The sequence below is a fragment of the Salvelinus namaycush genome, chromosome 3 (genome assembly GCF_016432855.1).
Source record: "Salvelinus namaycush isolate Seneca chromosome 3, SaNama_1.0, whole genome shotgun sequence".
Lineage (NCBI taxonomy): Eukaryota > Metazoa > Chordata > Actinopteri > Salmoniformes > Salmonidae > Salvelinus > Salvelinus namaycush.
Window position 1 is genome coordinate 13,744,984 of NC_052309.1, and position 15,650 is coordinate 13,760,633.

A 15,650-nucleotide genomic window follows, 5' to 3' on the forward strand; every position below is an offset into this window, starting at 1 on the left:
CCTACCAAACCCTCTCCCAACCCAACCAAACCCTCTCCCAACCCAACCCAACCAAACTCTCTCCCAACCCAACCAAACTCTCTCCCAACCCAACCAAACTCTCTCCCAACCCAACCAGACTCTCTCCCAACCCAACCAAACTATCTCCCAACCCAACCAAACTATCTCCCAACCCAACCAAACTATCTCCCAACCCAACCAAACCCTCTCCCAACCCAACCAAACCCTCTCCCAACCCAACCCAACCCAACCCAACCAAACTCTCTCCCAACCCAACCCAACCAAACTCTCTCCCAACCCAACCCAACCAAACTCTCTCCCAACCCAACCAAACCCTCTCCCAACCCAACCCAACCAAACTCTCTCCCAACCCAACCAAACTCTCTCCCAACCCAACCAAACTCTCTCCCAACCCAACCAAACTCTCTCCCAACCCAACCAAACTCTCTCCCAACCCAACCAAACTATCTCCCAACCCAACCAAACCCTCTCCCAACCCAACCAAACCCTCTCCCAACCCAACCAAACCCTCTCCCAACCCAACCAAACCCTCTCCCAACATAAATGAAACACAATCTCAGTGACAGTTCTGACCATTGAGACAACACAAATGGGAAACTGGGCCATTTGTTAAGCTAATTAGCAGCAGGAATGGCCGTTGTTTGTTTTGTTTATGCCATTGTTTAGTCCAGCAGTAGTGTGTGGCCCCTGGGGACATGATTAGTCCCAAACAGGAATCTCAGAGCAGGCTGCTGCTTACATAACAGTCCTGGGTTCAGTCCAGCGCCCACCCTGCTGCCCCTTGGCATGGTTCCTGCGACCTGCTCCTCCTCCTCTTGCTGCTGCTTCAGCCCAAGTATCGGCCAATGTGCTGCTTTGACCGCCTGTGTTCCATAGGGTCACTGTGAGTGGTGATGAATGTCATTGGCTCGGCTCGTTACAACATAGTGTGCTGGAGGAGTGCGGAGCACAGAGGCCAGTCTGGCCAGCCGGCTGAGTGGGCCACGTCCAGCCGGCTGAGTGGGCCACGTCCAGCCGACTAGCTCAGTGAGTTGTGACTCCTGAGAGTGAGTCAGAGCACAGCATATCACTACATTGCTGCGATCTTAAAACACATTGATGCTTTCTGTAGAAACAAAATGCACTATAGTTGTCAGAATGATGGTTGATATGGAGGGATGATATGGAGGGTTGATATGGAGGGATGTGTAAATTCTATGATTCTATGATAAAATGATGAGTCATGGATTTAACTGATTCACTCTTTAGTTCATTGAATGACACATTTTTCATTCATACATTCAGATTTAGCCTAACACGTTCCTGTTTCTCCCTCAGCATGTGGATATAGCTGCTCTCCTGATCAAGTACAACACGTGTGTGAACGCTACAGATAAGTGGGCCTTCACCCCGCTCCACGAGGCGGCTCAGAAAGGCCGGACCCAGCTGTGTGCTCTGCTACTGGCCCACGGAGCTGACCCTAGCATGAAGAACCAGGAGGGACAGACGCCACTGGACCTGGCTACGGTATACACACACACGGATATACACACACACACGGATATACACACACACACGGATATACACACACACACGGATATACACACACACACAGATATACACACACACACGGATGCACACACACACAGATATACACACACACACGGATATACACACACACACGGATATACACACACACACGGATATACACACACACGGATATACACACACACACGGATATACACACACACACGGATATACACACACACACGGATATACACACACACACAGATATACACACACACACACGGATGCACACACACACACACATTTGTAATTACCTCAGGGAGTGACCTCACTCTGCCATGTAATACTGTAATACACAACCGTAGCTTGTTATGAGGTCCTCACTGATTTTAATCATGTTCTGATTATCAGAAACTTCGGCGATTACGACCTTCCTTCTGATTAATGAGCTACAGTGCTCTCGGAAAATATTCAAACCCCTTCACTTTTTATTACATTACAGCCTTATTCTAAAATGTATGAAAAAAAACATTCATCAATCTACACACAGTAACCCATAATGACAATGCAAAAACATACGTATTCAGACCCTTTACTCAATACATCTCCACAGAATAACTCTGAAGCTCTGGCCGCCAGCTCTAGGAAGAGTCTTGGTGGTTCCAAACTTCTTCCATTTAAGAATGATGGAGGCCACTGAGTTCTTGGGGACCTTCAATGCTGCAGACATTTTTTGGTACCCTTCCCCAGATCTGTGCCTCGACACAATCCTATCTCTGAGCTCTACGGACAATTCCTTCGACCTCATGGCTTGGTTTTTTTCTCTGACATGCACTGTCAACTGTGGGACCTTATATAGACAGGTGTGTGCCTTTACAAATCATGTCCAATCAATTGAATTTACCACAAGTGGACTCCAATCAAGTTGTAGAAACATCTCAAGGAGGATCAATGGAAACAGGATGCACCTGAGCTCAATTTCGAGTCTCATAGCAAAGGGTCTGAATACTTATGTAAAGAAGTTTTTTTGTTTTTTTTTAACCTCTTTTCGCTTTGTCATTATGGGGTATTGTGTGTAGAATGAGGGAAAAAATGTATTTAATCCATTTTGGAATAAGGCTGTAACGTAACAAAATGTGGAAAGAGTGAAAGGGTCTGAACTTTCCGAATGCACTGTATATGGTTTACTGTATAAATCAATGAATATCTTTACTATAGAATCCTCATTACATTGTGTCTGTTTCTTGTCTCCTCTGTCTCAGGCTGATGACATCAGAGCGCTGCTGATAGATGCCATGCCTCCGGACGCCCTGCCCAGCTGCTTCAAGCCTCAGGCCACGGTGGTCAGCGCCTCAGTGGTCAGTACAGCGGTCATCTCTCCAGCCTCCACGCCCTCCTGCTTGTCTGCAGCCAGCAGCATAGACAACCTGGCCGGGCCCCTCAGCGAGCTCACTGTGGCTGGAGCCACTGGGCCTGCAGATGGAGCCACCGGCTCCGACAGGAAGGACAGAGAGAGTACGTAAACCCTCCGACTTTTATATACAGTATATTATAATATTATACAACTTTGACAAGCCAAGGATGGACATTTTTCTTTGACATCAACAATGATTAAAATGACTTCGCATCATACTTTTATACATATGAGAAACGGTTAGCCTGATTTGTCTGACGTATTTAATCAGTCTTGTCTGTTTTGTGTTTCATTCAACAGCCGTTGTAGACATGAACATCAGCCAGTTCCTGAAGAGCTTGGGGTTGGAGCACCTGCGCGACATCTTCCAGAGGGAACAGGTAAATGCACGTATCCTTGTGGTCCCTGTACGAGCCAATCACTTTCATGTTTACTGTTGCCCAATCATACACCTCTTGTCACTCACGCCACAAACCTAAAAAGCTCAACTCTCAATCAATCTGTCTTCCATGCTTCTCTGTCTGCAGCTGGTCTTTTCACTGGAGCTTTCCACAGTCAGTCAGTAGTATTGACTGCCTGCCTAATCCATAGAAACAGATCATCTCAGACTTTACCATGATGCATGGCCAGACACTGAAATTACCCTCATCCTGTAGAGTTGACTGCCCCCACTCGTCTCTCTATCACCTGCTCTTCTTTTCCCTCCCTCCCTCCCTCCCTCCCCTCTCTGCATGTATCTGCAGCAGTTCCAAGTGCCCTGTATCTCCTTGTCTCCAGCAGGATAGTTTAGGCTGACCTCTTCATCCCACTGCTGATTGGTTTTAGGGGGAATGTTGGGTTCCACGCAGAGCGGCGTGTGGTGTTGAGAGTGTGTGGCGTTCCATGCCAGGTGAAATCAGCCTGGGGACACGGTAGGGATGCTGGGACGGAGAGGGCTGTCATTTTCACATAGATGAGCAGATGAATCCCTACAGCAGGGAGCAGAGGGAGGAGGTCTGGAGAGCGGAAAAAATCTGACAGGTTTCTTTTCCTGATTGTTTAGACCGGCTCAATAGTTTGAGGCTCTTTGAGATAGCCATGGATGAGGCTCTTTGGGATTGTGAGAGATAGATAATTCAGGGGATATTTGCTCAGTGAATAAAAAAAATCAAGGGTCCTCCACACACAGTCACTAACACACCCCACACTCACACCACGGCCTCTACATACAGTCTCAACGTTATACTCTATATGCGATTGTGTGAGCGTTTGTTTATTTGTCCATATCTGAAGGTTTGTGTTTGTGTGTGGGCTGAATGATGATGATGTATGCTGCTGTGAAAAAGGATTCTCCAGTGTTGTTGATCAGTGAACATGCAGTTTAGTAGTGAGTCACCCATTTAAATCCCTCTCTTCTCCCCATCTTCTTCTCCTCCACATGCTAAGTTTATCCCCTCAGTGGGTGGAGAGATTTTAAACAACTCACTGCACTGGCCGGATGACTGAGGGTGACAGAGAGAGAGAGAGGGAGAGCTCTGAACCTGACTCATATCTTGGTACAATGGGTCATGGTAGGCTGCAAAAAGTGTTAGAAGAAGGGCCCCAGCGACAAGGGTCGGAAACTTTCCGGGAAATTTCCGAAAATTTTCCATGGGACGTTAAGGCCGGGAATTTGGGGAATTTTGCTTAAATTCATCAAAAAAGTTAGCTTATAACAGTGAACCTTTTTTGTGGGATACACAAGGCAATTCTAGGTCTTGTGGCATATTTTGGTTAAACTATCCCCAATTTAATGGAATTGCAACCCTCTGCATGCACAGTGCATTCCTCCATCACATGTGCAGTGCACTTTTCCATCACATGTACAGCTGATTCTCAAGGTCTTGCGCACTAATGAGATGCTATTGAGCCCACACTACTACACTGTCTGAACCAAGGACTACATGCTTTCTGGTAAGTTTTGATTGCAATAATGGGTGGGGTGAATATATTTTATATGACATAGATTATTTTTTGTTAACTAGTAAATAGTAATCATTTCTAACTTGTTAACAATTTCTGCTAGTTAGTTTCTGCTACCATGTGGGTTTTAGCTTGCTTGAGCCTGCTAACTGAGGAGTGTTAATTCACCTGTTTCCATAAATGTTTCATTTTAAAACATGCTTCTTACACAAAGGAGTTGTTTAATCTAACTGCTTAACTATTTATCTGTACATGGAATTATATTTGTTGTTTTTTTTACAAATGTTTTCTAATTATTACAGGAAAATGCCACGGGCACTATCTGATGTATGGAGACATTTCACTGCAGCTAATGGAGAAGGAAAAGCTTTGTACATTTGCAAATACTGTGCCAAATCATATGTGTAGAATGCAACAAAGATGCAGAATCATCTGGCCAAGTGCATAAAGTTCCCTGAGCGCTCACAACAAGCAACCTGGCAAAAGTCCCTCTACTTCTATTCTAGGTGAAAATGATGAATCAGACACCTTATCAATAGCAACAGCTCATGGTCCTCCTGGAATCAAGTTTTTTTTGACTCAATGGAGGAACGTAGTCAGAGAAATGCTGATGAATGTCTTGCTCGAGCTGTGTATGCAACTGGTTCACCTCTGATGCTCACAGGCAATGTGTATTGGAAGAGATTTCTGAATGTTCTTCGCCCAGCATACACCCCTCCAACCAGACATGCATTATCTACGAATTTGCTGGATGAAGATTTCAAGTAAAGGTCAAGCAAATCATAGAGAAAGCAGACTGTATTGCAATCAGCTCTGATGGGTGGTCGAATGTTTGTGGGCAAGGAATAATTAACTACATCTCCACCCCTCAACCAGTATTCTACAAGAGCACAGACACAAGGGACAACAGACACACCGGTCTCTACATTGCAGATGAGCTGAAGGCAGTCATCAATGACCTTGGAACACAGAAGGTATTTGCACTGGTGACAGACAATGCTGCGAACATGAAGGCTGCTTGTTCTAAAGTGGAGGGGTCCTACCCTCACATCATACCCATTGGCTGTGCTGCTCATGCATTGAATCTGCTCCTCAAGGACATCATGGCACTGAAAACAATGGATACACTCTACAAGAGAGCCAAGGAAATGGTTAGGTATGTGAAGGGTCATCAAGTTATAGCAGCAATATACCTCACCAAGCAAAGTGAGAAGAATAAGAGCACCACATTGAAGCTGCCCAGCAACACCTGTTGGGGTGGTGTTGTCATCATGTTTGACAGTCGACTGGAGGGGAAGGGGTCTCTCCAAGAAATGGCCATATCACAGTCTGCCGATATGGACAGCCCCATCAAGAGGATCCTCCTGGATGATGTATTTTGGGAGAGAGTGGTAAGCAGCCTGAAACTCATGAAACCTATAGCAGTAGCCATTGCACGGATTGAGGGCGACAATGCCATCCTGTCTGATGTTCAGACTCTGCTTGCAGATGTCAGAGATCAAATCAGTACTGCCCTGCCCACTTCACTGTTGCTCCAAGCAGAGGAAACTGCAGTTCTGAAATACATCAAAAAGCGTGAAGACTTCTGCCTGAAGCCCATACACGCCGCAGCGTACATGTTGAACCCCAAGTATGCTGGCAAGAGCATCCTGTCTGGTGCAGAGATCAACAAGGCCTATGATGTCATCACTACCGTGTCTCACCACCTTGGCCTGGATGAGGGCAAGGTTCTTGGCAGTCTGGCGACGTACACTTCCAAGCAAGGGCTTTGGGATGGAGATGCAATATGGCAGTCGTGCCAACATATCTCATCAGCCACCTGGTGGAAGGGACTTTGTGGATCTGAGGCTCTTTCCCATGTTGCCTCCATCATCCTCCAAATCCCACCACCATCAGGCGCGCCAGAGCGCAACTGGTCCTTGTTTGGGAACACACACACCAAAGCACGCAACAGGCTGACCAATACAAGGGTTGAAAAATTGGTGGCCATCCGAGCAAATTTGAGGCTTTTTGAGTCTGACAATGAGCCATCCTCAACAAAGTTGGAAAGTGACAGTGAAGATGAGGCCTTAGAGTCTGATGTTCAAAAGGTGGACATTGAGGAGGTCCAGGGAGAAGACATGGAAGCCTGAGAGGAAGACAACCAAAGCGTTAGTTTCTAGACCATCATTTTACAGATGTATGTTGGAAACGTTTTTGGGAGATGCGATGGATCATTCAATATTCCCTTTCTTTTGTTGTTCAGTGAAACATCCCATGTGAAGAGTCAACTCATTTAATTAGAGTTCAATTTGTAACTAAGTTGTTTTTTACATTTCTATTGGAAGGATTTAGTCATTTGCAATTATGTCTACGTGTTTGTCTATGTTTCTGTCTCCATATGATATGGTAAATATATCCAATGCAAGAAACATCGACATTTAAATGGTATTCATATTAATTTGCATATATTTCCATTAATTCCAATATATTCCTGTTAATTCCCATATATTCCCGTTAATTCCCTCGGAAAGTTTCCACCCCAGAATATTCCCCAAAATGTGCAACCTTACCAGCAACTACAATTTAATAAGAGATGAGAGAAATTCAATTGAAAAATAAATCCAAAATAGACATTTTAATGGAATTTTAAGTGTTCTGATTTGTCATTCCAAATGTCACATTAGCAGTAGACGGTGACTTGCTGTTCTCTGCACTGTTAGTGTCCCTTGGTTCTTATGATATTATGATTGGATGTGTTTGGACAGTCCGACGACTCCACCAATCTGATTGGCTGTGTTTAGAGCAGGCTGTCCTCTGCCCCTGCTCTGGTTGGCTGAATGTGCTCTGTTTCCATGTAGATTTCGCTGGATGTCCTGGCTGATATGGGCCACGAGGAGCTGAAGGAGATTGGGATCAACGCCTACGGTCACCGCCACAAACTCGTCAAAGGCGTGGAGAGACTCCTGGGAGGACAGCAAGGTCAGAGAGCCAGAGTTCAGCCAAGATTCTGCATGCTGGATCACATCCATATTCCATTCATCTTATTCCTTATTGATTTAATATTTAAGCATTTTCTTATAAAACTGCCTTATTGACCACACTGGCTTATTGAAGAGATTTGAATGTTTTTCAGGAGGACTGTTTAACCACTTATGAAACAACAGATGACACTGCTGCTAACGCATACCGGATGTCTCTCAGCACAACCTCCTACTTATAGAACATTGCCTGTTAGCGCTGTTACCGTGGTTTCTCATTTGTTGTTATTGTGTTCTCGTCCCTCTGCTCCAGGTGCTAATTCGTACCTGACGTTCCACTGTGCCAGTCAGGGTACGGTGCTCATAGACCTGGCCACGGACGATAAGGAGTTCCAGTCTGTAGAAGAGGAAGTATGTACTCTACATCATTATCTGTTTCTACAATGGAAACAATGTTGATCCACTGATGGGGCCAGTAGATCTTTGTCATCAGACTGATGTAGGTGCCCTGTGCAGTACTCTCCCCTTTCTGACCCTAGCTGTGTGTATCTGCTTACAGTTGCAAAGTACGATCCGAGAGCACCGGGACGGGGGCAACGCAGGTGGGGTCTTCAGCAGGTACAACATTCTAAAGGTGAGTCATAGGCACCTGGAGAGGAGACAACCTCCAAAAATCCCTTTTCTGTCCTCAATAAACACCGCTCTGTGAAAGATTTTAGTATGTAGGTCATTCTGTTGTCTCTGTAGCTGTGTATGAGTCTGACTGTGTGTGGTCTGTCTGTCTGTAGATCCAGAAGGTGGTGAATAAGAAGTTGAGGGAGAGGTACTCACACAGACAGAAAGAGATCGCTGATGAAAACCACAACCATCACAACGAACGCATGCTCTTCCACGGTAAGATACCAGTACCTCTGCAGTCTTACCTGTCAATTCTGGTGAAGAAACACAGTGGGTTCTCTGTTATAACATCTACGCTGAATGAGAGTTGATTTTGACATCGATTTTCCTCTTCTCTTTCTTCCCCTTCTCTTCCTCTCTTCTGTCAGGTTCTCCATTCATCAACGCTATCATCCATAAGGGCTTTGACGAACGGCATGCCTACATCGGAGGCATGTTCGGAGCGGGCATCTATTTTGCAGAGAACTCCTCCAAGAGTAACCAGTACGTGTACGGGATAGGAGGGGGCACAGGCTGCCCCACTCACAAAGACCGTTCCTGCTACATCTGCCACAGGTCAGACTCACTCCAGACGTTCATAAATAATATGTGTGATGTCTAGTCTGTGTATTGCAGGCAGAGGCTGTTGTGTGTATGCTGGTGTTCTAATCTGTGTGGTGACGTTGTGTATTGCATGCCGTTGTATGTGGTGTTCTGATGTGTGTGTTATGAATGAATTCAAGTTACGTGTAGTATTCTGATGTGTGTTACTAGGTTGTTTATTACAGGTGTGTGTGTGTTGGGTTGTTGTGTGTTGCAGGCAGATGTTGTTCTGCAGAGTGACCCTGGGCAAGTCCTTCCTCCAGTTCAGTGCCATGAAGATGGCCCACGCCCCCCCTGGACACCACTCAGTAATCGGCCGGCCCAGCGTCAACGGACTGGCGTACGCAGAGTATGTCATCTACAGAGGAGAACAGGTCAGTCTAAAGGCCTCAGCATGCTTCGGTTCAGCTGGCGCTTAGCCAGCAATACAACTGTTTGTCCATATTGAGACGCTGTAGAATAGAATAGTCAGAATATATCTAAAATAACTCAAGAAGTCTGTCATTAATTGTTGTTTTTGTCGAGTAGATCTAATTCACGCAGTTTTACATCTCACTAAGATGGTGCAGTATTTCTCAAGTGACAAAATGTGGGTGAAATTGATTAGTCTCTCGTTGAATGACAAATACTTCATTGAAGAATCCATACTGTTGACAAATTACTGACGAAGGGGAGTAGACATCGGCCTGCCTCAAGAAAAAATGTTGTGTGCACGAAAAGCTGGAAAAACCCTTGCCAAAGAGCAAAACGTCTCAAAATGTCGTCATAATATATGCACAAACTGTTCCAAGCTGTTTCGGATGGGAAGCCTGCAGACGCACACACACACCACAAACAGACCCATGACAATGACTTGTCTGTCCTATCCCACTGTATTCCTCAGGCATACCCAGAGTACCTCATCACGTATCAGATCCTGAAACCAGAGAGCACACCCTCCCCCACAGCCGGAGCAGAACAGAAGACCTAGTCCAGACTCAACCAGACTAACACACACCCACCTTTGCTGGGAAAGAACGAATCACAGAGACTGTTACCCAAAACACTACTTCACACATTCTGGGCTGAGCCAGGATGAACCTCCGCCCCTTAAATGAACTCTAACCCCTGGAAGGATGTCTGTCCTCCACTAGTTTCTGTTCTATTTCACTCACTATAAATGACCAGTTCCTCACAACCACCACCATTTATTTCCCCAAATGTTTATTTTTTATTTTTTCCCTCGTCCTTCTTTAGTGTTTAATTGAAAATGTTGCCTTCACTGGGAATTGTCTAATGTTGTCGCCTGTCTGCTCCCGGGTCTCTCGCTCATGGTTGACACTGGTTACGGCCAAATAGAGAGAACCAAGCGGATAAAGTTCAGGTTAGGTTAGAGATGGGGACTCAAAGCTCATTGGTTAGTGGTTAAGGTTAGAAATAAGGGACTCAGAGCTCATTGGTTAGCGGTAAGGCTCAGAGATAAGGACTCTTGCCAGTCTGCCTTCACCTGAGGGATAGCTTCCCCAGTGAAGCATGGCTGAGACTCCTCTACTGTACCTATCACTCAGATGGATATGTAGGTAGAGATCAGGGTGGATGTACTAGTATGCAGTATACCAGCCTCACTCCCAGCCCTGTTTCTTCATCAAGCCTGGCAGGGGAAGCTGCGGTACACAGACCCCAGAACCAGATCATGCGTGACTGAAAACAACCAATAACCTCTCCCTTTCCAGCACACAAATATATATTTTTTTAGCTCATCAAACCTTACACTTCATTTATCCTATTAGCTCTGTATTATTTTATTGTGATATTTCCATGATTGTTTTACTTTATTGTTTTGACTTTGTTTTAAAAGATTATGTATAATGGGACCATGTCACAATGGGGACCAGACCTGGAGGTTTTTGACCTCTTTGTTTTTTTAAAGTTGAGATGATATAAGATATCCCTCTCTGGGACCATTAAGGGTTCCCTCTCTGGGACCATTAAGGGTTCCCTCTCTGGGACCATTAGGGGTTCCCATTAGGGCTTCCCTCTCTGGGACCATTAAGGGTTTCCTCTCTGGGACCATTAGGGGTTCCCATTAGGGGTTCCCTCTCTGGGACCATTAAGGGTTCCCTCTCTGGGACCATTAGGGGTTCCCATTAGGGGTTCCCCCTCTGGGACCATTAGGGGTTCCCTCTCTGGGACCATTAGGGGGGACCATTAGGGGTTCCCTCTCTGGGACCATTAAGGGTTTCCTCTCTGGGACCATTAAGGGTTTCCTCTCTGGGACCATTAAGGATTTCCTCTCTGGGACCATTAAGGATTTCCTCTCTGGGACCATTAAGGGTTCCCTCTCTGGGACCATTAAGGGTTTCCTCTGGGACCATTAGGGGTTCCCTCTTTGGGACCATTAGGGGTTCCCTCTCTGGGACCATTAGGGGTTCCCTCTCTGGGACCATTAGGGGTTCCCTCTCTGGGACCATTAGGGGTTCCCTCTCTGGGACCATTAGGGGTTTCCTCTCTGGGACCATTAGGGGTTTCCTCTCTGGGACCATTAGGGGTTCCCGCTCTGGGACCATTAGGGGTTCCCGCTCTGGGACCATTAGGGGTTCCCGCTCTGGGACCATTAGGGGTTCCCTCTCTGGGACCATTAGGGGTTTCCTCTCTGTTACTGGAAGTGATGGGAAATTCTCAAAGGTTTCAGATTGGGACAGAAATTGAGTTATGTGAGAAAGTAAAGCAAGCTATAAGATGTTACTATTATTGTTAGAACATTACTTTGCACAAGAAAACACTGAACATCTGACTTTTCATTACCATTTCCCATCCAGTCAAACTCATCTTTTAATGGATTTGCACTTTTAAACGGGAATGATTTTTAAGTCATTTGAAAATGTATTGAAAATAACGTTGAAAAAAGATGTCCAGTATTGTACAGTGTGTAGCAGACGATGCCTTTGTAAAGCTCACCATGTTGTTAACGGATGAAGAGTGAGCTGTATTAGTACTGTAAATTATTTGTTTGTTTTTTGGTGGGGATGAAAGGGATTTTTGTAGCTGTTTTTCCCGATCTCTTTCTTGGTCACTTCCACATTCATCCCTCTGCTCTGTGTCCTCTTTGAGAAGTAAACAATAACTTTTCTTACTTCCTACTGGTTTTGTCAATCATCCTCTGGGAAATAACAGTTTGAAGCAATGGCTGGTTTGAATGCCACATCCTGTAGTCTGTATTGGAGGACACTGTCTTCTCCCTGTGTCGTCTCACTCTCACTAGCTGGGCTCTATCTGCATCTGCTGGTGTGGTACTCTGCCATCCCTGCTGTTTCAGATACCAGCTCCAGAACTGTCTGCGCTTTGACCGGGATGTTAACACATCCATTTACTGCAACCTGTGTAAGTCCCAAATAGCACCATATTCCCTATATAGTGCACTACTTTTGACGGGTTCCCTACTGGCCCTGGTCAAAAGTAATGCACTATATAGGGAATAGGGGGCTATTTGGAACTGAATCCTGGTCTTAAAGGAAAACACCACTCAAAAACTATATTTTGGTATGTGTTTCATTAGTCTGCTGTTGATAGTTTTGCACGTCAGCAATCAAGTTTTCAAGATATAGAATTTTCAAAATACAGAATGTGTCCCAGTATGAAGCGACTAATGAAACCATACCAAAAGATAGTTTGAGTGGAATTTTCATTTAATCTCCACTCTTCTCTTCAGACCAACACCTGGAGAGAGCCTCGATGCCTCTTACTCTTCCTACTACAGTCCTTATCTTATTTTTTCACCATTTTATTTTGTTTTTCTGGTGCTGAAAAGATCCAGTAAGGAATGACCCACTGACTATCATGTACCACAGCTGATTTGGAGACTAATGTAACACTCCTCAGTGTTGTAAAGAAGTATTAATAAAGTACATAACTGTTCACATCTGACCAATGCCTCTTCCCTGCTACTTTTCTCACAATAAAAGTAGTTCACTGAAGATTGTTTTGTCTGAATGGCTTTTGTTGAAGTTAAATGTACATAATGTAAGTGTTCCTCAAAAGGAGCATGACCTTGTATTGACTACAGCTCATTTTTCTTTCAACCCAACACTACATACTGATACTGTGCGGAACATTCATGGAAATGTCCAGAGGAAAAATGTACTCAACACTGTGAAACAGTATTGGCTGTGCTATGCTTTCCTGTAGAGGGGAATTGATTTTCAGTGAAGTGGGGGAGATGAATAGCTGTGAGGACAGAGTTGACCATTACTTCAGCGATCACCAGCAGGAAAAGATGTCAGTCAAACTTCTCATTCAGGGGGCCGATTAGAAATGAGTCGATCAAAACAAACAATCTCTCCACCTGTTTGTCACACAGAGCTATTGTGTTCTCCCCTAGATGATGTGGATGGCATTAGAGTAGGGCCCGGTTTCCCGATAGCGATGGAATTTAGGCTTACGAGTGTTTAACGACGGACCTTTCCTACAATGGCCGAAGATGTAACATGCATTTTCCCAAAACAACATGCGCTGGCATCAGGGAGAACGGTCACTAATTGCATCGTTGGAGCATGTGTAGCTACTGATAGGATAGGATAGAAAGGGAGTGCTGCTTTTGGATCAGCTATCCATTCAAATCTTATATTAACATTCTAATTATGTCACAATACTGATGACGGATTAGCTCCTAGACCTAGAGAGATAAACTACGTGACCAAATGTATGTGGACACCTGCTTGTCGTACATCTCATTCCTAAATCATGGGCATTAATATGGAGTTGGTTCCCCCTTTGTTGCTATAACAGCCTCCACTCTTATGGGAAGGCTTTCCACTAGATGTTGGAACATTGCTGCAGGGACTTTCTTCCATTCAGCCACGAGCATTAGTGAGGTCGGGCACTGATGTTGGGCGATTAGGCCTGGCTTGCAGTCAGCGTTCCAATTCATCCAGAAGGTGTTTGATGGAGTTGAGGTCAGGGCTCTGTGCAGGCCAGTCAAGTTCTTCCACACCGATCTCGACAAACCATTTCTGTATGGACGTCGCTTTGTGCACGGGGCATTGTCATGCTGAAGCAGGAAAGGGCCTTCCCAAAGTTGGAAGCACAGAATCGTCTAGAATGTCATTGTATGCTGTAGCGTTAAGATTGCCCTTCACTGAAACTAAGGGGCCTAGCCCGAACCATGAAAAAACAGCCCCAGACCATTATTCCTCCTCCAACAAACTTTATAGTTGGCACTATGTATTGGGGCAGGTAGCATTCTCCTAGCATCCGCCAAACACAGATTCGTCCATCAGACTGCCAGATAGTGAAGAGTGATTCATCACTCCACAGAGAAGGCATTTCCACTGCTCCAGAGTCCAATGGCGGCGAGCTTTACACCACTCCAGCCGATACTTGGCATTGCACATGGTGATTTTAGGCTTGTGTGCGACTGCTCGGCCATGGAGACCCATTTCATGAAGCTCCTGACTGACAGTTATTGTGCTGATGTTGCTTCCAGAGGCAGTTTGGAACTCTGTAGTGAATGTTGCAATCGAGGACAGAATTTTTATCTGGCGTTAGGCCATAAAGCTTAGGCTACGAACTAACTGTAGACCTTCAGCACTCGGCGGTCTCGTTCTGTGAGCTTGTGTGGCCTACCACTTCGCGGCTAAGCCGTTGTTGCTCCTAGATGTTGCCAATTCACAATAACAGTACTTACAGTTGACCGAGGAAGCTCTAGCAGGGCAGAAATTTGATGAACTGACTTGTTGGAAAGGTGCCATTCTATGACAGTGCCACATTGAAAGTCACCGAGCACTTCAGTAAGGCCATTCTACTGCCAATGTTTCCTATGGAGATTGTATGGTTGTGTGCTCGATTTTATACAAAAGTAAGCAAGAGGTGTGGCTGAAATAGCCGAATCCACTAATTTGAAGGGGTGTCCACATACTTTGGTATATGTAGTGTATTACCACCTACGGCTGCAAATATTGAGGGGGCTTATTCTAATGCTTACCCAATAAAAATGCACTGAATAGCCTACTGTTTATATTTTAATACGGTCATCTTGGTTTTCTTTTGAAGACAAATTGTATACGTCGCTTGTTGTATCAAATGCAAAGACCTTGGCAATTTTGTATTTGTAGTCAACTTTGTTCTGAAGTTATCGGCAGTCGCAGAGAGATGGAAAAACCATGTGATTCTTCTATGTTTAGAAAAGGCGGTGGGACGGCAAAAACCATCTAACGTCGCGCTTGGCTGATGTACCAGTGGTGAGGCAGGCGTCTCATGCTGACTACACCGGGCACGCGTGTGCCATCCCGCGCATGTTGATTTTGTCCATCCACACCAGTCGCGATCAGGACAAGCAGGTTGAAATATCAAAACAAACTCTGAATTAAGAGCGTTTTCAAGTGCAATGTTAAAAACGATGGTTTTGGGAAAAGGTTCGGAGATTTAACGATATGCTCCTACGAAGGTTCTGACGATGAATTTAGCATTAAAATGTTTTTGGAAAAACCGGGCCCTGGGGACGTATACCATGGGTATGACAAAACATTTATTTTTTTCTGCTCTAATTACGTTGGTAACCAGTTTATAATAGC

General features: G+C 45.1%; 1 protein-coding gene across 1 annotated transcript in view; it reads left to right on the forward strand.

Annotated features, from left to right (window-relative positions):
• LOC120044982 (poly [ADP-ribose] polymerase tankyrase-1-like) overlaps positions 1 to 13,055 on the forward strand; it is a 138,010-nt gene extending 124,955 nt beyond the window's left edge. The window contains exons 18-27 of the mRNA XM_038989773.1: positions 1,339 to 1,527; positions 2,790 to 3,042; positions 3,242 to 3,321; positions 7,723 to 7,843; positions 8,156 to 8,253; positions 8,402 to 8,476; positions 8,631 to 8,736; positions 8,889 to 9,075; positions 9,320 to 9,476; positions 9,986 to 13,055. Coding sequence (XP_038845701.1) covers positions 1,339 to 1,527; positions 2,790 to 3,042; positions 3,242 to 3,321; positions 7,723 to 7,843; positions 8,156 to 8,253; positions 8,402 to 8,476; positions 8,631 to 8,736; positions 8,889 to 9,075; positions 9,320 to 9,476; positions 9,986 to 10,072 — 1,353 coding nt within the window. The 3' untranslated portion in view covers positions 10,073 to 13,055. The remainder of the gene's footprint in view (positions 1 to 1,338; positions 1,528 to 2,789; positions 3,043 to 3,241; positions 3,322 to 7,722; positions 7,844 to 8,155; positions 8,254 to 8,401; positions 8,477 to 8,630; positions 8,737 to 8,888; positions 9,076 to 9,319; positions 9,477 to 9,985) is intronic.
• The last annotated feature ends 2,595 nt before the right edge of the window (positions 13,056 to 15,650 follow it).